Below are 24,090 nucleotides of genomic sequence, written 5' to 3' on the forward strand. Positions count from 1 at the left end.
CCACCATCATCATGATCACTATCACAAGCATCACCAGCATCATAATCACCACCATCTCCATCACCATCATCACCATCAACACCACCATCACCATCACCACCATCACCACCATCACCACCACCATCACATCACCATCACCATCATCACCATCACCATAATCACAACCATCTCCATCATCATCACTATGATCACCGCCAAGCTTTGGGATGTGTAGGGCACAGTCTGGGTTTCATTCCTGCTCCTGTGATCCCAATCTAGTCAGTCACTGGCCCCTCCAAGCCTGCTTCCTCATCTGGGGATGAGGGTAATTGTGCCCTCATCTCCCAGGACTCTCACAAGGTTGAGGAGGGCCTGCATGTTTAGGGGCTCGCCGCTGCCCTGGCCTGAGCCCATCTTCCTCGGTGCTGTCCTCCTCCCTCATCCCCATACCAGGTGTCCAGTCTGTGGTGACTGGTCTCCATCCGTCTTACACCCCAGGTGCTGGATGAGGCTGTTGGAGTTTAAGCAGAGTTGTTGCTGCCCTGCTGGTGGACTGTGTGTCCTGGTTTCCTGAACGTGTGGTGCTTAGCCGTCCTCTTTGGTGGGGCTGCCGTGCACTGTTGCGGAATGTGTGCTCTGTGCAAAGGCCCTGGGCAGCAGGCTAAGGGGATAAAGTCCAGACGGCTCTCTGCCTGCCGGGTTGGTTCTGGCTGCTGGAAGGCTGGGCCTCCTTCCTCCTTCGCTCAGGTCACCAGCTCGCTGGGATGCACGCTTGAAGAAGCAGGTGCCCTTTTCCAATTCCGGTGAAGGTTGATGGGGGCCCTTCTACTGGTTTTATCTTACTCAGCCAGCACCTGGTTGGGAAAGAAGCACCACACTAGCTCTTCTCACCAGGCACCCGTTTCAGGCGCATCAGCCCAGGGACTTCACCGCTGTCGCCTCCTCCCTCCCTTTCTGTGTCACAAGCTCGGTTCTGCTGCCAGCCCCAGCATCTCTTCCAGATGTGTGTGTGTTGGGGGGAAGGGTGGGGTGCGGTGCGCCCGGCTCAGACTGGACCCCTTGCCAAACTGTCCCCTTGGGGACACCTGCCTTCAGCACATGGAAACCCCGTTGTAGGATTCTGGTCGGCTGGGTGCTCCTTGGGCGGACTGGACACTGGCCTGGGCTGGGTGAGGTCGCTGTTGCCAGCCAAGGGGTGCAGCTGCCTGCCTGGAGGAGGTGCTAGGTGGGGTCTTGGAGGGGCCTGTGGGACATGGAATGCTCAAAGGGTGGCCTTTTAAGAGTTCAGAGTCATTGGGGGAAGTTTGGAAATGTCAAAATGAGTCAGGCTTGAAGACCCATGTTCTTTTCTGTCTTCTTTCTCTTGAACAGGGCAGCACGCTGAGAAAGCGCAAGATGTACGAGGAGTTTCTCAGCAAGGTCTCCATCCTGGGTCAGTGGCCCCCACCCCACCCGCAGCCCCACCCCCGCCCCGTGTGCGGCCCCGTGCTGGGTGGCCTCCTGCAGCCTCATGCGAGTCCTGCCTGCTGGCTCCAGCCGTTTCCATGGTCCCTGTGTGCCTGGTCCAGCAGTCTTGGTGATGTGCGGGGTTGGGACATGGACACGTGTGAACCCACACAGGCATGGCTTACATGTGTGCACCCACGTGGACATGCTCACACACACGTATGCACCCACACAGGCATGCTCGCACACACATATGCATTCACAATGTACGTTTGCACACATGCATATACTCACACAGGCACGCTCACACACGTGTGCACACAGGCACACTCATGCATACGCACGTGTGTATCTGCACGGGTATGACCACACGTGTACATGCACACACTCGTGCACACACACCCATGGAGAACTGGGTGGCGGCTCCGCCAGGCAGCGTTATCCTCTCCCAGAGCCTCTGTGCCCTTGTCCCGTGTGCTCTGCTTGTCTGTCCCTCTGCCATCTGCGTCACCACCAGCTCTTCCTCCATGTCAGTCAGTCATTTCATGTTCTAGTAAATGTGGTCTGCTCTGTTGGGCTTTCCCTGGCCTGTTTTGGCTTTTTCCTAAGTGGGGCTTCTCCTGGTGCAGTTTTGCCCTTTCTCGTCCTGGGGTCCGATAAACACGTTGGCTACAGTTCAGCTGGTTTCCAGTAGTATCAACAGAGAGAAGAGGTTTTCGGTGTTTGAAATTGCTGTAACCTACGTGATAAGCCTCTGTTGCTGCAGACGGGGCCTGTCCCTTGTCTGTGTTGGGCACTTGACACATGGCTGGTGTGGCCAAGAAACCGAGTTTTAATTTAATTTCATTTTAATCAAGTTAAATGCACGTACACGCCTATGGCTGGTGGCTCCACTTTGGCCAGAGCAGCTCTAGCCCACGGGAGGGGTGCTGCACAGGAGGGTGGGGGCAGGGGGTGCTGAGCCCTGGGAACCGCTGGAACCACTGCCCAGCAGCAGTGCTCAAGGCCTCAGGGTGAGGATGGGGATGAGAGGCATCCTCCAGTTCCGAGAGTGTGATGGGGCGAGAAAGGAAAAGAAGCAAACGCAACCACTGGGGTGAGAGGTGCAGCACCATGGCTGAGGCTCGTGGATGAGGTCACAGGATCAGAGCAGCTCCCCTCCCATGTGTGGCATGAGCCCGTGGGGATGCTGGGCTCCCCTCTGCCCAGCCCCAGCTGTCCAGGCTGCAGGAACAAGGTCCCACCACCTTCCCTTCCAGGGGAGGATGGGAGGGGAGGTCAGGAGGAAACCCCAGCTGCATGCCCTGAACCAAGCGTGGACATGTGGAGTGAAAGGCCACGGCAGCTGAACAGGTCAGCATTGGTGCCGGAGCTACAGAGGAAAGCTGAGAGCACTCGATGCACGGAAAGGAACCCGGTTGGGAAGAGAGCATGTCCACAGAAGCAGAAACCAAATCCAGGGTAGGGCTTTTCTAGAACACAGATCCACCTGGAGAGCAGTGGCCCAAAGAGGGAAGAGCTGGGAGACGCATCCTGGCCAAGCCTCGGAGGCCGGGCTCATGGGAGGAGCAGGCGCGGTGGTCCCCCACCCCACCTGCTCTACAGAATTCGGGAGTCCCTCCAGGGTGCAGAGACACAGTGGTGTTTGCGCCCAAGCAGTGGGAACGGCGTGCGGCATCCCATGGGGGGCATGCAGTCAGGCGGCGGCGGCAGGAGCTGCAGGAGTCAGAAGGCAGCACATGCAGACGGTCCCGGCTCCGCGGTGCCCGTGACACCATCCTTCGACAGAAGCGGAAGCTCAATGGCGGGTCCTGAGAGATCGCTACAGGGAGGGAGGCGGACGTCAGGTTGGGCGTGCCGTGAAGGGCACGTGGATCTTATCAGCTATGCTACACGTCTTCTGAAAACAGGGCTGAAGATCAACTGCGCTTCAATAATAACAAATTAAAATTTTTTAAACTTTAAATAGATCTGAAGCAATCGTGATAAATATTCATTTTATTTTATTCAGGATGGACGTTGGTGGGTTATGTCGTTCGCGCTACTTTTTTGATCAACTTTTTTCCAAATGAGGATGAGTAGAGGGGATCGAGTGTGGAGCAGGTGACCAGGAGGGGCACAGGGCAGCCTATGAGCAGGTCCCCTTGGAGGCCATGTCACCAAACCCAGGAGAGCACCCCGGGGATGTGGCCGCTGCGGACAGAGGACGGACGGAGCTGCGTGGAGCTGTTCGATGGAGGCAGAGCACAAGGTGGCCCCCGCCAGGCCCCAGGTTCTCCGGAGTAGGAGGGCCAGTGCCTGAGAGGCTCAGAAGACCCCGGATGGGGTGGGTGGTGGGCGGTGTGTCCACTCCTTCGCAGCTACATCAGGGAGTGAAAACCGGAGGGGGGCAAAACAGGGCCATCTGTGTCCTTGACATGGAGCCTGTCCGAAGTTCAGCGTGTCAAGTTAAGCCACAGGAAATGGCCCGTTTTCAGGTGCCCGGGTGGCTCAGTCGGTTGAGCGTCTGACTTCAGGTTGGGTCACGATCTCATGGTTCAGGGGTTTGAGCCCCGTGTTGGGCTCTGTGCTGACACTTTGCTCTATTTCTTGAGTTATTTGTAGCAAACAATGAGTAATTTAACCAAAAGCAGTAAAGCAGGCTTGGCAGGGAGGGCACAGAGGGGTGTCTGACCCCGGGGTTGGCACTCACCAGGGCACATGCAATGGCATGACCCCACGCCCTCTCTGGGATCCTGTGAGATGAAGAGAGAAGGTTCTGGTTTTTCTCTTGCTCTTGTGGTAAAAGTGCATCTACCGTTTCAGCCATTTTTAACTTCAGGGTGTCTGCACTCCGTGTGGTACCCCCACCCCCACTCCCTGGTTCCAGAACCTTCCCATCACTGCCGGTGGAGGCCCCGTGCCCGCAAACCAGTCTCTGCAGGTGCCTGGTCTGCATGCGCCGTATGAAGGGACACTGCGTTGGTGGCCAGTGTCATACTTGGCAACACGAAACTCTGCAGCCTCCTGAGTGGGTCTCACAGTCTCATGGGCTGGGGGGAGGGGTATTTTAGCCCCACAAGAAATCCCTGAACCTGGGGCCCCCTGGTCCCTCGCAGTCCCCCATTCCCTCGGAGCCCAAGCACTCCGGTCACCTTCTACATCCCTCCTGCTCCCACTGCCTGCTCGGCGCTCTAATGTGCTCTATTCAGCCCCCATCCACAAGCATTGTTCCCTCCAATGAGTCCATTGCCGCCAAGCACTTCTCCGTGGCTGTTGGGCAGAGTATCCCCAAGGCTGATCCCTTGGCCCTCAGTCGCCCCAGCCACACAAAACCCTCTGGCGTGGGAAGGTGGGGTGGCCTTGCCCTCATCAGGAAGGAACGCGGAGGCAGCCGATGTGCACCTGGGGCCTGGGGATCCTGGTTTCTGCACGTGGACACAGGAGTCGGCCCCCTGAATGTGGCACTGAATGTGGGAGTCCTGGGGGGAGCGTGAGCGCAGGAGCCACCCTGGGCTTCCCTGTCTTGCGCCTGCAGGTCGCGCACCGGCTCTGGGGCTCTGGCTGCAGGACGCCTGTGACAGCCGGGGGACTCCTGTGACAGCCGGGGGACGCCTGTGACAGCCAGGGTATGCCTGTGACAGCCGGGGAACGCCTGCGAATGTTCACACCCCGTCCAGGCGCGGTGTTGAAAATCCCACTCGGAAAAGGGGACCTGCACACAACAAAACCACCCCCAGGGACCCTGCCTCAGAGACCAGACTCTTCAACAGTCGGGGTCCACAAACTGCCGTCTCCCCATGTCTTCTGCCGGGACACAGCTTCACCCATCGTCACTTTCAGGCCGCAGGTGTCACATGTCAGATGTAAGAGACCTGTCGGTGAGACACGCAGAACAGACTTGCTCCCGGCAGCACGACTCAGAGGGCCGCGCGCCCCGTGGCCCTTGCTCAGAAGCCTACAGACAAGCCTCCACCGAGCCGGCTCGTTCCGCCCCCGAGGCCCCGCTCTGTCGGGCCCCAGTGTCGGGGGATGTGCTGGCCTGCGTGGGAACTCTTGGCGCCAGCCGGCCATGCATGCGGCACTCTCCCAGCGGCCCAAGGGGCGCATGCGCTCGAGGATCGGCCGAAACTCATCCTTTGCTATGAGAAGTGTTGGCAGGCGTCTGAAAGCGGAGAAATCCCGCTCCTAACCTAGTTCTAAAATAAATGCTTTGCTTTGTATTTTTAGCCGCTGACCTACTTAAGTAACATCTGATAAGTCTAGGCCAGGGAAGCTTCCTCTGCCAAAAGAGAAATAGTTAATCAGGCAATCATTATTTTCTTACAGAAGGAGCGTATGGGGCATACTGGGTGGTTTTTCCCATCCTGAGGGTTAGGGACAGATGCTGATCAGGAGGGGAAGATGTGGAGAGGGGCGGAAGGGTATACGGGATTTGCAGGCTGTGAAGAAAAGCATGGAGGTGGAATTCAGTATTTTGATCTAAAATAACCTAAAATAAGGGACAGCGAGTGAGGCCCAACCTCAGCACAAAGGCTTCTGCAGCCGCGCCATGATGAATGGTGCTTCTTTCCCATGGGTCATTGCCCTTTGAAGGACGTGACACTGCATAGTGGCCGCAGTGCACGGCTGGAGTGCTGGTGGATCCATCCTGGGCCGACTCGCTGGGGCGCTGCCTGGGCCCTCCAGCACAGGGACGTGCTCCCATTTCCCTCACCACTGTGACAGCAAAGGCTGGTCCGTGGTGCTTCCTGAGGAAGTGCTCGGGGGCAGGGCAGGGTGCAGGCCACAGTGACAGTCCCCTTGTCACCTGCTCTAGAGTCCCTGGAGAAGTGGGAGCGCCTGACCGTGGCCGACGCCTTGGAGCCTGTGCAGTTTGAGGACGGAGAGAAGATTGTGGTCCAGGGGGAGCCAGGGGATGACTTCTTCATCATCACGGAGGTGAGTGATGCTGGCGGTGGGGTGCAGGGACTGAGTGCCCCTCCCCTGCTGCTCCTGCGTGCCAGGACTGGCCCCCCCACCCTCACCCTCTGTCCCCCTAACAGCCTCACGCCCATGCCGACGCGTCTTCTCTTAGAAAATTTGAGTGCCCCGGCCCGGGCGTGTGGTGCCTCGCGGGGGGATGTTGCACAGGACTGAACACAAGTGTGGGCCCTGTGGAGGTAAGGGGTCTGAACCCACATCCGAACCCTGGGTGTGGTGTGGCACCACCAGTTTGGTGGCATGGTGACCTTGGCAGAAATGTGTAAACTTAGGGCGCACGAGAACTTTCCATGTTGTTTCTTACAACTACGCACAAATCTACAGTGCATTCAAATTAACAGTTTAGTTTCTAAAAGTGGCTGCAGGTTCTCAGGCTGGACATGCATGAGTCATTTTTACGAGGCCCAGCGACAGCTGGCTCTGGGGCCATAATCCGTGTCGGCCACACTCCAGCCTGTCACTGACAGGGGCGAGCAGCTGCTGTGTCCGCCTGTCCCCAGGGCTGCACTAGGCGGAGACCCCCTGAGTGAGCCCCCACCCCGATGTGGCCCGGAATGAATGGGGGCCTGCCTTGCAGTGGGCAGCCCTGATTACACGGGGCCAGAAGTATGCTGCCGCCTGTTGGGCTCACTTCCTCCTCCTCTGGTGCTCAGGGGCGGAAGGATTTCATGTTCATGCTCATTAGGGCACATTCTTCAGCTGTGTGTCTTCCACTGGAGAATGGAAGGCCTCAGCGTGGCAATGTGGTGGCCTGGTGTGACAGCATGGTGGCCTGGTGTGACAGTGTGGTGGCCCGGTGTGGCAGTGAGGTGGCTCCGTGGGGCAGTGTGGTGGCCCGGTGTGGCAGTGTGCTGGCCTGGTGTGGCAGTAAGGTGGCCCAGTGTGGCAGTGAGGTGGCCTGGTGTGGCAGTGTGGTGGCCCGGTGTGGCAATGAGGTGGCCCAGTGTGGCAGTGTGGTGGCCTGGTGTGGCAGCAGGGTCATCCCGCTGTCCAGAGCGGGCTGTGCATGCTGGAGTCTCTGCACAACCAGCAAGTACACATTGCTCAGCACCTGGGGTCACTTTCTGGGTTTAAAATAGAAAGAAGGGCATCTAGAGGGCTCAGTCAGGTGTACGTCTGACCCTTAACACCGATTCAGGTTAGCATGTCACAGTCTGGGATTGAGCCCCACATCAGGCTCAGTGCTAACAGTGCAGAGCCTGCTTGGAATCTTTCTCTCCCTATCTCTCTGCCCCTCCCCAACTCCCACACTCTCCTACTCTCTCTTAAAAATGGGCACTTAAAAAAAATAAAAATATAGGTGCCTGGGTGGTTCAGTTGGTTAAGCATCCGACTTTGGTTCAGGCCATGATCTTGTGGTTCGTGGGTTCGAGCCCCGCATCGAGCTCTGTGCTGACAGCTCAGAGCCTGGAACTGCTTCAGATTCTGTGTTTCTCTCTCTGTGTCTGCCCCTCGCCCGCTTGCATGCGTGTGTGTGCATGCTCTCTCTCTTTCTCTCTCTCAAATGTAAACATCAAAAAAAATTAAAAATAATAAAACGATAGGAGAACTTGCCAGGCCGTCGGTGGGTGCGGAGAATCGGGCCCTCTCTGCCGGCGCGTGAGGCGTGAGGGACAGCTAATTCCTGGCGGGCACGGAGCAGGTCTTCCAGAGAGGGCATATGGGGCCCCTCCTCCCTGCTACTGGCCTGAAATGTCTGGAAGGCGGGTCTGCGGGGGCACCCGAGGCCCCCCGGAGGCCCTGGCCGGCTGAGCAGCACCCCACCCCATCCCAGTGCCGCACCCTACAGGACAGAGGGTGCCGGCGAGGCGGGCGTGGGTGCTGCAGAGGAGGCCCCGCCCTGGGCTCCCTGGAGGCCACGTAAGTATGTCTGAAGGAATCCCCAGCTCAGGGAGGAGCTCTCGGTGGCGTTGACTCAGGTTTCCTTCTAAAGGGAAAGGGAAGGAAGGAGGACACAGCACACGTTCTGAGTCTGGTCGACTGCGAGTGGAGCGGGTCCCAGGGGCTGGTCACCTGCCTCCCTTTCCTCGGACGAGTCTGGGGGAGGTGCTCCAGGTCCCATTTCCATCTTGGGAGGTCGGCCTGCTCATCCAGGAGGAGAGCCTGGGCCTGTCACCAGGGGGCCTGAGGGCCTCCCTACAATGTGGGTCTGGCCCCTCAGACAAAGGGGCTGGTGGGCAATGTCCCCTCTGCCGCGGCTCGTGGCCAGAGGACCCCTCAGCTGTAGCTTTGGATGTGACACCCTCTCTGGGTCTGTGTGGTCCTGGCATTTCCCGGATAAGAACACAGGTCCAGGAGGGGGCGGAGGGGGTCTTTTCAGCCACCACTTTGTCGGACCCCCCACCCCCAAATCTGCATTAGATCCAGTGAGGGTCCTCACTGCCTCTGGACAAGGGGGTGCTGACTCGCGGGGGCACCTGTGGCTGGTTGTGGCGGGGGGGCCTTCCTGGCAGCGGCAGCCCTGCTGAGATGCCCGTACCAGCAGGGCCCTGAACTCAGCAACCTGAGGGCCCCACCCTGGGTGTCAGCCTGCTGCCCCTCCAGAGAGCAGACCAGCCGCCCCTGGGCATCAGCCCCAAGTGGGAGCGCCCGGCAAGGCCCAGGCCCCGGGCCCTGAGAGGGGACGCACGGTGGCTCTAAGTCCCCAACCTTGGAACTGCCTGTCTGTCCCCATCCTGTCCCCACGAGCGGTACACGTGTGCAGCCCCTCCTCCTCTGGCAGCTCTGAGGACCTGGAGCCAAGGGGAAGGCGTGATGCCGGCTTAAGAGCACAAATCTTTTCCTGCCCTAGGGTTCAACTCCTTAATCAGAAGCTGGTGCTCACGGGGCCAGTCTGGCCCAGAGATGGGTTTGCATTGGCCTGCGTGGTGGTTTTTTAAATCATTTGAGTTAATTGTCAATATTTAAAACTCCAGATGTTTCCCATTGTGATTGGAATCTCTTCCCTTTAAAAACATGGTACCTGGGCACCTTGAACCTGCATGCTCACCTGGTCACACCCAGCAGACCCGAGGGTGGGCCCCTTGGGGTGGGAAAGAGCCCATTAGCTGCAGTCCTCACCTGGCCCTTGTGTCTGGTGTGCCTGCCTTGCAGGCTTTGAGGTTTGCGACCTTTGTGCTCATGGTCTCTGAGCCGAGGGAGTAGCCCAGCCAGCCCACACAAGTGTCCATTATTTGCTGCAGACTAAAGCTGCCTCCCAGGCAGGTCCAAGGCCACGGGTAGGAAAAGCATTAAATGCATGTGATGGGCACAGACTGGCGAGGGGCCCTCACACAGTGCCAGGAAAGGGAGCCGTCACCTGGTTTATTAATCCTGATATCGTGAGACGCTGCTTTCTGAGCCCAGAGTGTGCCTGGTGCTGCGTGAGCCCCCAGGCACCTGCCGGGGAGGCCCGGTCAGGGGCCAGCGTCCCTCCTGGGGTAGGCCACATGGCCTGTGAGCGTCTGCCCTGCATCCCAGTGGCTGGAGTCCTGCTCCTTGCTCCTGTGTGACGTGTGCACGTGTGTGTGGGCCCATGAGAGGGTCTGGGCACCCCTCATTCTCGTCTAGGGCCCTAGAGACTGCACCGCCCTCCACGATTCGCACCTGGTGGTGAGTGACGATGGAGATGGACCTTCCCAGGTCATGTGCTGGCTCTGGAGACATCGTTGCGGTATTGGCGTCCCCTCTCGGCTGACCGCGAGCATGTGCCCTGGGCAGGCGGTGTGGCTCCCTGCGGGGTCTCCGGGAGAAGGTGCCAGGGAAGGGCGGTGGGCTGACAGTGACACCAAGGCCGTGCAGGAGCATCCCCTGCGCTGATGGGGGCAGGGGCTCATGCACAACAGGCTCTGGAATGTAACCCGACCCTCTGGGAAATGTATTTGAAGTGGTCTCCTTGGCAACAGGAATTTTTTCCCCTTTTCCTCTGTGATCAAGCAAGTCGGGTAGGTCGTGATGGGCTCCCAGGGTCCGTGGGAAGTGGACGCTCTCGGGCCTGAAATGCAGCATCCCAGCCACACACCCAGGTCAGGCCCACCAGCCCTATGCCCCCTCACGCTGCACCTTGCGTGGGGAAGCTAGCCCCACCATCTGACCCAAGTCGACCCAGAATGTTGTAGAATGGAACTGGAGAAGGTGGTGGTGCTAGTATGTGGTGTTGGGCGGCCGTTCTCCCTCCGAGGACTATCCTGTGGGTCGGATACTTCTGGAAGCCCCGGTGGCAATTCTGTGGCTGACGTTTCCATAGGAGCAGAGACCTCCCCAGGCCCTGTGTGGGCAAGCGAGGCAAGGCTGGCCTGTGTCCTGTGGAAGCCTCAGCAGCAAGCATGCAGGCCCGTGGCCACTCTGTGTTGAGCTGTCCTCTTTGGGCCAGCGGACGGCATGCGCACACATCAGAACATGTCAGCCCTGAGTTCTCAGCCCGCCTGTGACTTTCACCGTGCAGTGCCGCTGCTCTGCCCAGCTGGGGATGGCGGGAGAGGCACCCAGGCCCCGCAATCCCTCTGTGAGGGTTGGTTTGATGGGTCGGCTTGGCCAAGCCACGGCCCCCAGGTGCCTACCTAGATGTTCATGTGAAGGCACTTTTCAGGTGACATTAACGTTGACATCAGCCGACGTTGAGTGAAGGGGCAGGTTTTTCACCATGTGGCTGAGCCTCACCCAATCAGTTGAAGGCTTTTCTTAAAAAAGACGGACATCTCTGGAGCAAACACCCCCTGCCAGCCGGCCAGCCCTATAGGTTCTGGGCTCGTGGTCCCCACTGTCAACTGAGCGAATCCCTCGACTCGAGCCTCCTTTTCCACATACACATCCTGGTGGTTGTCTCTCTGGAGAGCCCCAGGGCTCTGTCAGCTTTTCTGGAATGGACAGGCCTCTGTGCAGGGGGTGTGGGGTCCTGAGGCCCAGGCCTGGGTGCTGGGCTCAGGGCGTCTGCAAACGCCGTTGCTGTAAGGCACGTGGGCTACGGGACCTTGGCTGGGGGCTTGGCATGGCTGGCCTTCCTCCTAGCAAAAGGCCCCTGGTCTCATGCCATTGCCTGAGTGTCTCCGCTCCATCTTGGCAGATGGACGTGGAGTTTGCTCACTCGTGTGCTTCCTGCTGGTCCCCCAGGTGTGGCTGAGCCTGGCGGGGACCCGGTGCCTGGCAGGGGTGGAGGAAGTGACCCAAAGACACTTGGTGAGTCATGAACACCTGCCGGCCAGTGGGAGCCCAGCCAGGAAGGCAGAGCTGAGTTGTTGGGCCTCACCTGAGCCCTGAGGGTCGCTGAGCCAGAGCAGGGCCCCTCCTGGAGAAGGCCATCTCCCCTGTCTCCCGGCTCTGTGCTCACCTGCTGTGTGTGAACCGGCTCAATGCGCCTGCTGGGTGCGAACCGGCTCTGCGCGCCTGCGCTTTGTGAACCAACTCTGCGAGCGCGTCTGCACTGTGCGAACCGACTGCATGCGCCTGCTGTGTGCGAACCGGCTCTGCACGCACCTGCTGTGTGCAAACCGGCTCTGCGTGCACCAGCTGTGTGCAAACCGACTCTGCAAGTGCCTGCGCTGTGCGAACCGACTCTGCATGCACCTGCTATGTGCGAACTGACTCTGCGAGCGCGCCTGCACTGTGCGTACTGATTGCTCGCGCCTGCTGTGTGTGAACCAGCTCTGTGAACGCCTGCTGTGTGCAAACCAGGTATGTGTGTGCGACTGTGTGTGAACCGGCTCTGCAAGCATCTGCTGTGTGCAAACCGGGTGTGCGCGTGTGCGCCTGCTGTGTGCGAACCGACTCTGCACGTGCCTGCTGTGCATGAACTGGCTCTGCGCACACACCTACTGTGAACCTACCCTGCGCGCACCTGCTGTGTGTGATCGAGCTCAGCACACGTGCCTGCAGTGTATGATTCGGCTCTGCGCGCCTGCTGTGTGTGAACCGGCTCTGCGTGCGCCTGCTGTGTGTGAACCGGCTCTGCGTGTGCACCTGCTGTGTGCCAACTGGCTCTGTGAGCACCTGCTGTGTGTGAACCAGCTCCGCGTGTGCACCTGCTGTGTGTCAACCGACTCTGCGAGCGCTTGATGTGTGTGAACCAGCTCAGCGCGAGTACCTGCTGTGTGTGATCCGGCTCTGCGCACGCACCTGCCGTGTGTGAACTGGCTCAATGCGCCTCCTGTGTGTGAACCGGCTCTGCGCGCGCTTGCTGTGTGCGAACTAGCTTTGCGCGCACCTGCTGTGTGCTAACCGGCTCAGTGCACGCGCGTCTGCTGTGTGTGAACTGGCTCAGTGCATGCGCATCTGCTGTGTGCGAACCAGCTCAGTGTGCGCACCTGCTGTGTGTGAACCGGCTCTCAGCCTGCAGGGGCTGCCTCAGCACCAGGTGGGACCCACCGTGTCCCAGCTTCGTGGGGGACAGGGCTCTGGGCTTAGAGAGGACCCAGTGTGTGTAAGACTCGGCCTCCTGGGGGAGAAGCCTCCCAGCTGTTCCAGAGCCTCATCGGGACCTGCCCCCTGGCTCTTGCTGTCCAGAAAGATGGCCAAGGGTGTGGGCAGCCCCACTTTGCACGCCCACGAGGACCTCGCTGAGGCCTGGGGCAGCTGGTTCCCACAAAGTCCCAACAGGGAGCTTCCCACTCGCCGTCACAGGGGCTGGCAGCTGGGGAGGCGTTGCCATGGAAACTCCAGCTTTGGTTTATCTGCTCTCTTAGTAAACTAAGTCCGTGAACATCCACAGTGTCGGAGCAAGAGCACGGCTGCTGCTCTGGAGGCCACAGCTTGACCAGGGCTGGCCCTGCTCGCCCCTCAGACACACGCACCATTCACCAGGACCTTGGGGGGCAGAAGGAGACGTCCCCCCTGGGCGTGTCCTGTGGCCAGGGTCTTGTGCCTGGGCCAGTGCCACGCCCTCACCATGCACCTGGGTCTCCAGAATGAGGGATACCAGTATTTCCAGAGTTCTATCTTTCTCTCTGATTTTTAAGAATTAATTTTTTTCAAGTTTATTTCTTTTGAGAGAGAGAAAAAGAGCGAGCACTCAAGCACAGGTGAGTGAGCACAGGCTGGGGAGGGGTGGAGGGAGGAGCAGAGAAGGAGAGAGAGAATTCGAAGCAGTCTCTGAGCTGTCAGCTCGATCCCACAAACCACGAGATCATGACCTGAGCCAAGATCAAGAGTTGGACGCTCAGCCGACTGAGTCCCCAGGGGTCCCTGAGATTTCATTTCTTTAGGGCAGTTTCGGGTTCATGCAAAATTGAGGGCAGGTACAGAGATTTCCCATAATTCCCTGCTCCCTTCCCCCCAGGCTGCCCCATTATCGGTGTCTCCCAGATGGTGCATTTGACACACTCGGTGACCGCACACCGACACGTGGTCCTCATCTGGAGTCCACGGCTCACAGGAGGGTCCCTCTGGGTGAGGGCACATCCCGTGGGTTTGGACGAACGTGGGACAGCAGGTATCTGGCGTCATGTATCACACGTAGGGTTCACCGCCCTCAAAGGCCCCTGTGCGCCCCCTGCTCACCCCTCTGCCCTGAGGCCTGGCAGCCCCCGTCTTCTGTGTCCACAGCTCTGCCTTTTCCAAAACATCCATCCTATTGTAGGAGTGAGACAGAGCGCCGTCTGGGTTATCAGTTATCACACGCGGTTCTTTCTGGCTCGGGTTTTCCCTGTGTCTGGATGACACTGCGTAGCCACTCACCTGCTCAGGGGCATCTTGCATGTTGGGATGTAGCTGCCCTGAACTTCCGTGCGTGGGTTTCTGTGTGACCCAGGGGCCATGGTTGCTGAATCTGAGGGGCATGCCCGCCACTGCCTGCTTGGTGCCTGGACAGCCTCCCTGGCGCCAGCAGGGGCTCCCAGGCCCTGTCCCGGTGGCTGTGGTGCCTCCTGAGGTCTGACGCATCCCCTTCCCTGTTCCCCAATGGCCTCCTCACTGGGCTCACCTGCCTGCAGGTGATGGGCCAACCCCTCAGGTAGGACCAGGCAGGCCAGGTGCTCTGGGCTCTGAGTGGCCTTGGGACACGACCGTGAGGGCAGATACATCACCTTCCCTGCTGGCGTGGGTTAAGTGCGCTTTAGCATGACTCAGGGCCTTAGCACCGTCTGCCCCTAGAACATTCTAGGGACAAAGAATCAGACGGTATACAAGCCAGCCTGCTGGGGTCTCAGGCTAGACCTCGATGAGAGGCTTTCTTAAAAAGACTGTAAACACTGTGCAGCTGAAGTGTCACTTGCTGGAATAAGGCCAGTGACAGAGGAGCATCTTCAGGAAAGCATCTCCCCCTCCCACTGGCCCCCCCNGGTCCCCGCGGCAGCTCGTGCATGTCCCTGACAAGCGCTTTCTGGAGGGTTCTTCCTGGCTTCTGTTACCAGTGTCAGAAACATGGTGAAATCTGGGGGGTGTTTCCCCCAAATAGAAAATGTGCCACCCAGGTCTGCATGTCCAGAGTTTGCTTCTTGCTCGGGCCTTCACCCCGGGTACAGGGGCAGAGTGGAGCTGCTGGCCACGGGGCCCCGCATGTCCCACCCAGAGTCCTGGCCCCTCGGGCGGAGGACGGAGTGGCATGCAGACCGCTGCCGTGAGACGGCTACTCGGGGACATCCTGACAGATGCGCCGCTCTGGATGGGTCAGTTTCTGGGGGTGTCGAGTCCGAAAGCTTGGAGCCAGGGCCCCAGGGGCTCCCATGGGGAGTACCGGGGCCAAGAGTGGCCTGTGAGGGGTGTTCCCTGCGTGTCCCTGTGGTGTGGCGGATGGTGGCAGCCTGAAGCCGAGAGGCCACTTCCGAGGGCGTGTCCTGCCTGTGGGTGGCCCTAGGTCCTCCCCCAAAGGCCGCTGGGCCCGTGAGCCACTCGACACAGAGCTCAGAGGAGCATGGGGTGGACGGCGCCCTGCCCTGGGTGGAGGGACATGTGGGCAGCCCAGCCAGGACCCCGACCGTGCAGGGACAGGAGAGCCAGAGGGCCGGGCAGGGATCAGTGGCAGGGCCCTCACTGAACAATGTCTGTTTCTTTGAATTGTGGTAAATACGCATAATACACAACTTGCTGTTTCGGTCATTTCTAAGTGAACCCATGCGGGGCACCGTGCAGCCGTGCTCACCCCCCGGCCCCACCGTCTACTCTGTGTGTGTGAGTCTCACGACCTGGGACCTCGTACAAGTGGGTCCCGGTGCGTGTCCTTCTGTGTCTGGCTGTGTCACTCAGCACCACAATCTCAGGCTTGTCTCCGTGGTAACAGATGTCATTCTCTCCTTTATGAGGTAGAGCTCACTCTGTTGTATGGCTCACACCTGTCCGTCCAACCAGATCCTTTCCAATCAGCTGACGCTGCTGGTGCTGACAGAGTCCACCCACACCTGAGCTCACTCAGTGTCCCCTGTTCCCATGTTTAGCTCACTGGCCCTATGAGTCCTTGAGGTAAGGACCTTCACGGAGTCCAGAGGACAGCAGTAGCCTCCTATGAGGCTCGCACCCGTGTTTCCTTGGAGCCTGGCCAGAGCCTGTGGTGGTGGGGGGTGGATAAGCAGCATCTTATTTTGCAGTGGGGAAACTGAGGCCAGGAGAAGCGGGGACTGAGCCCGTACTACCCAGGGTAGAAGTAGCGGTTTCACGGTGCCTGCACTGCCCCAGGCCAGCTCAGTGACTCCAGGTCACCTGAACCTTCTTACCCCCCTGCCCCCCTCATCATCCTGCTGATCCCAGGAGAACTCCCCACAATGACCAGCAGTCAGGAGAGATAAAAACCGGCCGGTTCTCCTGCTTCTGGTTGGGCTCTTCGGGCCGGGCCCTGCTTCTGACCTTCCTGACCTGTCCTGTGTGTGTGTGAGTAGCCTCTCTGAGCACAAGACTCACCCTGGGCAAAGAAGAAGACACCATGCGAGCCCTCGTCACCGCAGCTGTCCCAAATGCCCCTGGGTCAGCATGTCTTGCCTCACTCTGCCTCCCACCAAACCTAAAGGAGGGAAAGGGGCCTGGGCTTGGACTGCCCCCTCCTCACTGGGTGGGGCAGAAGTCCAGGGAGGCGCCCAGACAGGCAGACACGGCGCCCGGGGCTCCGAGGCAGCGCCCGGCCCGTCAGCTCCCACCTCAGGTGCAGCCAGGAAGGGCCTGTGCTCTGCTTCATGAATTCATTCTGGAACCATGTGCCAGGTGCCAGACCCTGCCCTGTCCCACGTCCCCCAACCTGGGACGATTTGGAGAGGCTTCTGGGCCACTGCCAGGCTCAATTCTCCACACCTTGGGGAGTGAATGGGGTTCTGCGGGCAGGGGCTCCGGGAATGACCTTCAGGCTGAGGGAACAGCATGTGCAAAGGCTCAGAGGCCTGTCATCCCGACTGCAGTGTGTGGGGAGAGAGCACCAGATGGCCAGGGCGTGGGCTCCCCTGGAGGACAAGAAGCAGGGGAGCCCTGGGAGGGGCCTGTGTGTCCACCATCCGGGGCTCCCCTGTTTGGGGACAGCCAGTGTAGGGGGAGGGGACGAGCCTGTTTAGGGGTATGTGTTTGAGGCATTTAGGGGGCTGCTGGCTCTCTGGCCTGAGGGCACAGGGCGAGGGGAGGCGGGTGGGGTGACCTGGCATGGGGAGAGTGTGCAGAGGGGAGAAGGGGACCCTCAGGCAGCACCATTTCAGAACCCTACAGGGGGAGGGGCCGGCGGGAGGGTGGAGGCTGCTGGGGTCCGTGGGCCTGTGGTTCAGCCTCCTTTATTTTATTTTCTTTTTTTTCTTTTTTTTATGTTTATTTTTTATTTTTTTATTTTTTACAAATAGTTTATTATCAAATTAGTTTCCACATAACACTCAGTGCTCATCCCCACAAGTGTCCTCCTCCATGCCCATCCCCCCTCCCCCCCCATCCATCAGTCCTCAGTTTTTGTCAGCATTCAAGAGTCTCTCATGGTTTGCCTCTCTCCCTTTCCCCCCCCCTTTCCTCACCCCCTCTCCCCCTTGTTCCTCAGTTAAGTTCCTCCTAATCCTCCTATACGTGCAAACATATGGTATTTGTCCTTCTCTGCCTGACTTATTTCGCTCAGCATAACACCCTCAAGGTCCATCCATGTTGCTACACATGGCCAGATTTCATTGTTTCTCATTGCCATGTAGTATTCCATGGTATAGATAAACCACATCTTCTTGATCCATTCATCTGTTGATGGACACTTAGGCTCTTTCCATGTTTTAGCTATTGTGGAGAGTGCTGCTATGAACATTGGGGTACATGTGCTCCTATGCCTCAGCATTTTTGTATCCCTTGGGTAAATTCCTAGCAGTGGTTCAGCCTCCTTTAAACACAGGTGGCAGGGGTGCCCCCCAACATACAAGTGCACACGCGTGTGCTTGCACACACACCGGCACCCCGAAGGCAGCAGGGCCTGAAGTAGCTCCTAGGAAACCCTGCGGAGAGGCTGCTCTTGCTTGGAGAGTTTTCTGGCTCATCCTGCCCAACTGGAAGGAGCCCCCAGGTGTCAAGCAGCCTGACTTCACAGGTGCTGCTGCACCGGGGGACGGACACACTGGAGCTGGGGTGCCACGGGGTGTGGTGGGGACGGGGGATGGAGAGCCTTGTGGAGGGACCATCCACACACAGAGGCGGTGACGGAATTGGTAGGTGGGAGCCCGGGGACCACGGTTCTGGCTGTGATGTGGGGGAGGGACAGAAATCGTGGTGTGGAATGGGCAGACAGGTGGTTTAGGCTGGATGATCCACCACCTGGGGAGGCCTTGGGACTGGAGCCCACCCCATGGTTCTGGTGCCTGGGGACAGGGGTCAGCTGGCACAGGGGACCCGCAGATAGCAGTGCCCAGGGACAGGGCAGGTGGCTGCTGGTCTCAGGCTGAGCACCAGAACCATCGGGCCCCAGCATGGATGACAGCAGGCTGCCCATCACCCCCGCCTGGAAGAAGCCCTGGGTGGAGGCCCCTCTCTCCTGCCCTCGCTTGTAGCAGGGCGTGTGTGGCCACGATGCCTCAGACCCGCTCCCCGCTTCCCCTGAGACTGCGGGTGGCCGGGAGGAGCCGGCAGGACGCTGGGAGCAGAGCCCAGGGGAAAAGTCACGTGGCCCGTGACTCGCAGGCCCACTCTCCTTATACTCAAGGACGTTTGCTGCGGTCTGTAACCCAGACACCGCGTGTGCCCGCGGGAGTGTCAGTCACAGGCCACTTGCCTGTGCTCCTGACGGACGTGGCCTGACTTTGGGGGGAACAAAGCAAATCACGGGTTTGGAGAAAGACCCCTCACCAGCCAGGACTCGAGGAGCATCACACTCTGTGCTCCCTTCTTGGGGCCCCGGCCTCACGGCTGGTCTACACTGGCATGAACCTGGGCCAGGGTGTGTGGCAGGCTGTGGGCAGGATGGCTTGCCCTGGGGGTGTGGCGCCCGGGCTGCATGGCTCCTGGCTGTGCCGCAGGAGGTGCAAGCAGCACTCAGGCGGAGACATGGCTCCGGCACCGGCAGGAATGAGAAGGAGCCCGACTGAGCAGACAATGGCTCACCATCCATGCAGACTCTCCATGCAGGGGTGCCTGGGAGCTGCCTACGAGGTGTTCACACCCACGGGCCAGCTCAGCGCTCTGCGTGCATGTGCAGACATGTAGCACGCTGCTTCTGCATAAGCACACAAACACGGGCAGCCGTGCACAAAGGTCCCTGGGCATCAAGGAGTAACGGGTGGGAATTTCTCGTGAATGCCGCAGCCACAGGCATATTTTCTGTTCCTTTATTCGTTTATTCATGAGCGTCCGCTGCCCTCACGACCACCTATCCCATTTGACGTGGGTGGAGCTATTTCTGAGGTGAAGATGTTCGGGCCCCAGTTCGCTCAGGCTGAACAGTGCTGTACCCATTCTGTGGAGGAGGAGACTGAGGCTGGGAAGTGAAGGGCCCTCCCGTGGCTGTGGCTGGCGCTCCTCCAAGCCGAGGTTGCCCGACTCTGGCCTTAGGTGGGGCTGGTGCTTCTCTAGCGGCTTTCCAGCCCCTGCCTGGTGGTGCTCAGTTGTTCAAGGACACGTACCCTTGGGTCTGATGGACTTTGGACCCGCATGAGCCCCCCTCCACTGGGCACCATCGGGGTCCAGCCAAGCACTGGGGTGACTGCCACCAGCCCATGGCTCCGACTCCACGATGCTTGTTGTCCCCCCCCCCCCCCCCCGCCGGGGTGATGGGTCCAGGGAGCCTCTCTGCAGGCACCAAGCACCTGAAAAAACAAATAAAAGGGGGTGTAACTGGGGTCTCAGAGGAGAAGCCACTCTGATGTGCCTGCCTGCGTGCCACCTTGACTGGTTTTCCTGCCTGTGGGCATTGTGCCTGCCCGCTGGAGGACAGCAGAACGACAGAATCTCCTAGGTTTTAAAAACTGAAACGGCGCTGAAGGAGGGAGTCGTGTATGAATCCTTTTTCTCCTGGGCCCTCCCAGGCCACGTTCCACAAGACCTGATTATTTTCGGGCCGGGCTTGGAGTCACTGAGAGGAATTTGAAGACTATGGTCTCGCATTTTGGCAAGTGTGTTTCTCCAGCCCAGAACATTCCGGCTTGCAGTCCCTTGGGGGTGTCTGCGCAGCCCCGTCGGCAGCCTGGGAAGCAAGTCGTGGGAACGGTGCAGGTCTGCACCCCAGTGTCTGCCGGCGCCACTCCAGCAAGAGGCCCCAAACCACACACCCGAGCGCAGAGAAGCGCGTGCCCGTGAGCGTGTTCCGGGCTGGGAAGCTGTTCCACGTAGCCCCGGTGCCCCCTGCGTCCACAGCCACGGGAGGGAGTGCGGGGCTGGCACACTGTCTGTCCGTCTGTCTGTCCGACCGTCCGGGAAAACATGGTCGCGTCTACCACAAAGGACCTGCAACACACAATGGCATTTCCCTGCCCTGTGTTTGCCGAGGCTCTCCCTGCAGGCGCTTCATGTGCGAGGACCCTCACTGCTGTCTGGCTGGGACGGTGACACACCCGCGTGCATGCGCCCCCAGTGTCCATGGTCACGTGGCCTGTGCTCTGAGCACCCGGCAGGGAATGCTGCCAGTCTTGTGGTGGATAGTGGTCCTGGGTGAACGGTCGGCATGGCGGACCCGTGCCGGCCCACCCAGACCCATCCCTACTCCCTCCTGCAAATGCGGCCTGATTCCCAGGTCCTCCCCATGCTGCCCACCCTCTCTGCTGTGCCTCGGTGAGCGTGTGACCTGCTTGGACCAATGCAGCATAAGGGAAGATTGCGGGGAGCTTCTGGAAGGTTTTCCTGCTGTGAGACACCTGCAGGAGGAAGCAGTGGGCTCTCTGCCTGCTGATGGCAAGGGGAGACGCTTGCTGACTCCCAGAACCGTGGCAGCTGGTGAGCCACCATGAGGGACTGAGGTCGCAAGAGCAAGAGGCGGGGATAAGCCCTGGTCCCTGATACGTGTCCGGGCCACTGAATTGGCTGCCCGTCTTCTGGTTCCACAGCCTCACAGGTGCCCCATCAACCCTCAGGCCTCCCCAGCTGCCTTTGGATCTGAACGGACGCTTCCGGCCTGGAGGGTCGCTGAGTGATTCTGCAAACGGAGGCATCCAGTTCTGCCCCTGGGCTTTTGAAAGAGGAAAACGATCCCAGTTGTAAAATGGAAAATTTTCTAAGCAGAAATGAAAGGGCCGTAGATTACAGACATCGTAAGTTAAAGGACCAAAGTGCCAAAGAATTAGGTGGGCACAGCCGGGGGGGTTGAGGAAAACAACGCCCGTCACAGCGTCCGGGCACCAAGGACCCATTTGCGGTGTTGGGATCAGCCGCCCTGTGTCTCCCTGGTGACGGCAGAGCCCGCGTGTCACCCTCAGCCGTGGCTCCCAGCCCAGGACTCCCTCCTCCCCCCACCCCGGGGGCTGGGCGGGAGCACGTGTGTGCCAGCCCTGGGCAGTGGCAGTGGCGCTCGGCTGCGCTCAGCTGTTTACAAGTCTGGCTCCATCAGTCAACTGACTTCATAAACACCCAGGACGCCCACGGCTGAGCGGGGGGTAGCGCAGGGGATCCAGCTGCGGGGGCTGCCCATCAGTGCCCCCAGATTCCAGGCACGGCGGCACCGGCGGGGTCGTCTCACAGAGTCTCTAGACTGTGGTGAGGCCGGAGTCACTCATTAACCCAGGCTCTGCCTGGCCAGCGACCTAAGCCGGGTCTACTGAGCACCCCTGGGAACAGAATCACGTCTGTCAGTGCAAGGGCACTGGGGCGGTGGACACGCCCATCAGAGAGGCTGTGGGCCTGGGTGCGGGGGGCTGGGGGGAGGGCGGGGCAGGCGCCCTCGTTCTCCCTGTGGTGAAAAAGCTGGTGGCCTGTCCCAGCGGCTCAATTATTTGGGAGGCTGTCAAGCCTGGCCGCGCAGGGCTCAGCTGTAGGAGTAACGCTGTTTACTGATGTGCACAGTGCAGGGTTGAGCACCGGCTGGATGCTCCAGGTGGTTTACAAAGCCTCCCTTCTAATGCTCACAGATGTGGACAGTGGGCGTGTTCCCCAAACAAGGGACTGGCCTGGGGGTCTTGGCAGACGAGGAGCCTGGGGTCAGAGCCCGTCTGTGGCTCCAGAAAATTCCCAGGAGCGAGGCTGCACTGATCTGTGTGCTCCATGCCAGCCCCGGAGCCCGTATTGATGACTGAGCCCACAGCCGCTGCAGAACCCCCACCCCTGCTCAGGAGGGACCCACACAGTCCACTGGGTGCGTGACCTGAGACCACGCCCGTCCTGCTGGAGCGCCAAGTCCCTGGGAGCTAGCCCAACGTCAGTCCAGGGCTCCCCCAAAGATTCCCACCACCTGGCCTGCAGTGGCCTCTGACCCCATGCCCTCTGTCCCTGAGGAGGAACACCCCGAATTCAGTGAGGAAGGGAGGCAGGTGGATGGGAGCTGGTGGGAGGGGGTTTGGACATGCCCCCTCACCTGGTGACCCCCTCACCTGTGACCCCCCCCAACTGCTGACATGTCCCCTTGGCGTCCGCAGGGCACAGCCTCAGTCCTCCAGCGCCGGTCCCCCAATGAAGAGTATGTGGAGGTGGGGCGTCTGGGGCCCTCCGACTACTTTGGTGAGTCTGGGGTCTCTGCCCTCTTATAGGGGGGTCTCCAGAAGGGCCCTGAGGTGAGAGCTGGGGGGGGGCATGCAGGGCAGGCCTGGACACCCTCAATGGACATGTCCTGGACATGGCTGTCCCCAGGGAAGGTATGGAGTCCTTAGTGGCCCGAGTCCCTGCGGGGGGCAGGACTATGCCCAGCTGTGCCCCAGTGCCCCGTGGCACATGCTTACATGGGCGCGCGTGCCGGCACTGGGGTCCTGCGGGGCCAGCCGTCTCAGGCAGCCCTGGGGGCCTGGTGCCTGACCACCTGCTCGTCCACAGGGGAGATTGCGCTGCTGCTGAACCGTCCCCGGGCGGCCACCGTGGTGGCCCGTGGGCCTCTCAAGTGCGTCAAGCTGGACCGGCCCCGCTTTGAGCGCGTGCTGGGCCCTTGCTCCGAGATCCTCAAAAGGAACATCCAGCGCTACAACAGCTTCATCTCCCTCACCGTCTGAGCCCCGCCCCGTTGGAGCCCCGCCTCCCGAGGCCCCGCTTCCCTCTGAGTGGTCTATGTCCGAGGGTCGCGGGGGCGGGGGTGGGGTGCGCCCCTCCCTCTGGACTCCTGTTTGGAATAAAACAGTCACCTCGTGCATTTCAAACACAAAGGGCCCCCAAGACCCCCAGGCCTTGGAGGTGCCAGTGTCCCCCCCGCCTTGGACCTCCGCCTGCAGCTTTCGGGCTCCTTTGCCGGAACCCAGCCTCACTCCCCCCCAAGTCTCTGGGGACGCAGGGGCCAGCCGTGAGTCCAGGCCCCCCCACCCCAGGGAGCTGGACTGGGCTGACTGATCAGTTCTTGTACTTGTCCCCCCACCTCGCCCCATGCCCCAGGGCCCAGGGGTCAGGTCACCAGGGCTGCAGTCTGAGTATCACTCAGTGAGGTCAAAGGGGGTATCCCACAGGGATCCTCCTTGCAGGGAGTCCACGTCAGGGAGAGAAGCTCCCCGCTCCAGAGGGTCCTGCTGTAGACCTCAGGCGTGAGAATAACTGAAGGTGGCCCTGCCTCAGAGAGGAGGGGACCCCATCTGGCCACAGGTGAGCCCCCCCCCCCACCTCCTGGGGCCTAGGCTGGCAGGAACCCCTAGAGGAGCTATGCCCTTGGCTTTCCAGGGATATTACCCCTTGGGGTGGCTGGCGTGCCCAACAGTTAGGGGCAGCAGGTCACCCTCGCTGGGCCGGACGCCCCGGACAGGAAGGAGACGTCAGGAGCTGGGGACTTTCCACTGTCCGGGGAGCACTGTCCTCTCAGGGTCGGGTGGGGCAGATGATGTTTGCTTCCTTGTGAGCAGTTCCTCAGGGACCTCATGAGGTAGAGGACACGTTTTCTAGACACGCTCTGGGTTCGGCTGCGACCCCCAGGGGCTCCTCAGCTGCCCAGCAGGTGCCCCACTGGCCACTAGCCCTTGCCCTGGGAAACAGGTGCTTTCCAAGCCTCTGTCCTCCCGAAGCAGGAAAAAATAAGAGACCGAACAGCCAGGCCCCACACGCCCGTCGATGACCGATTGAACCCCCACTTAGATGTGTTTTCAGGCCACGTCAACTGGAGGTACAGAGGCCTGGGGGCAGGACAGAGAGCCTCGTGGTGCCCCTGGTGACAGAACGAGAATGAGATCGTGCAGCCAGCCCGGTTCTGCCCTCCCGTGCGCGTCCGGGAAGCCGCCAGTTGGAGGCACCCCCCCCCCCCCCCCCCCCCGTCCCGCTCTG

The 24,090-nt window shown here is 60.1% G+C and overlaps 1 protein-coding gene across 1 annotated transcript in view; it reads left to right on the forward strand.

Moving 5' to 3' along the window:
- Window positions 1-22,981, forward strand: part of PRKAR1B (protein kinase cAMP-dependent type I regulatory subunit beta) — a 99,298-nt gene extending 76,317 nt beyond the window's left edge. Inside the window, exons 8-11 of the mRNA XM_077758813.1 lie at window positions 1,351-1,411; window positions 6,224-6,345; window positions 22,281-22,362; window positions 22,672-22,981. Coding sequence (XP_077614939.1) covers window positions 1,351-1,411; window positions 6,224-6,345; window positions 22,281-22,362; window positions 22,672-22,844 — 438 coding nt within the window. The 3' untranslated portion in view covers window positions 22,845-22,981. The remainder of the gene's footprint in view (window positions 1-1,350; window positions 1,412-6,223; window positions 6,346-22,280; window positions 22,363-22,671) is intronic.
- Window positions 22,982-24,090: the final 1,109 nt, after the last annotated feature.

Source organism: Crocuta crocuta, unplaced genomic scaffold (assembly GCF_008692635.1).
Source record: "Crocuta crocuta isolate KB4526 unplaced genomic scaffold, BGI_CrCroc_1.0 scaffold273, whole genome shotgun sequence".
NCBI lineage: Eukaryota > Metazoa > Chordata > Mammalia > Carnivora > Hyaenidae > Crocuta > Crocuta crocuta.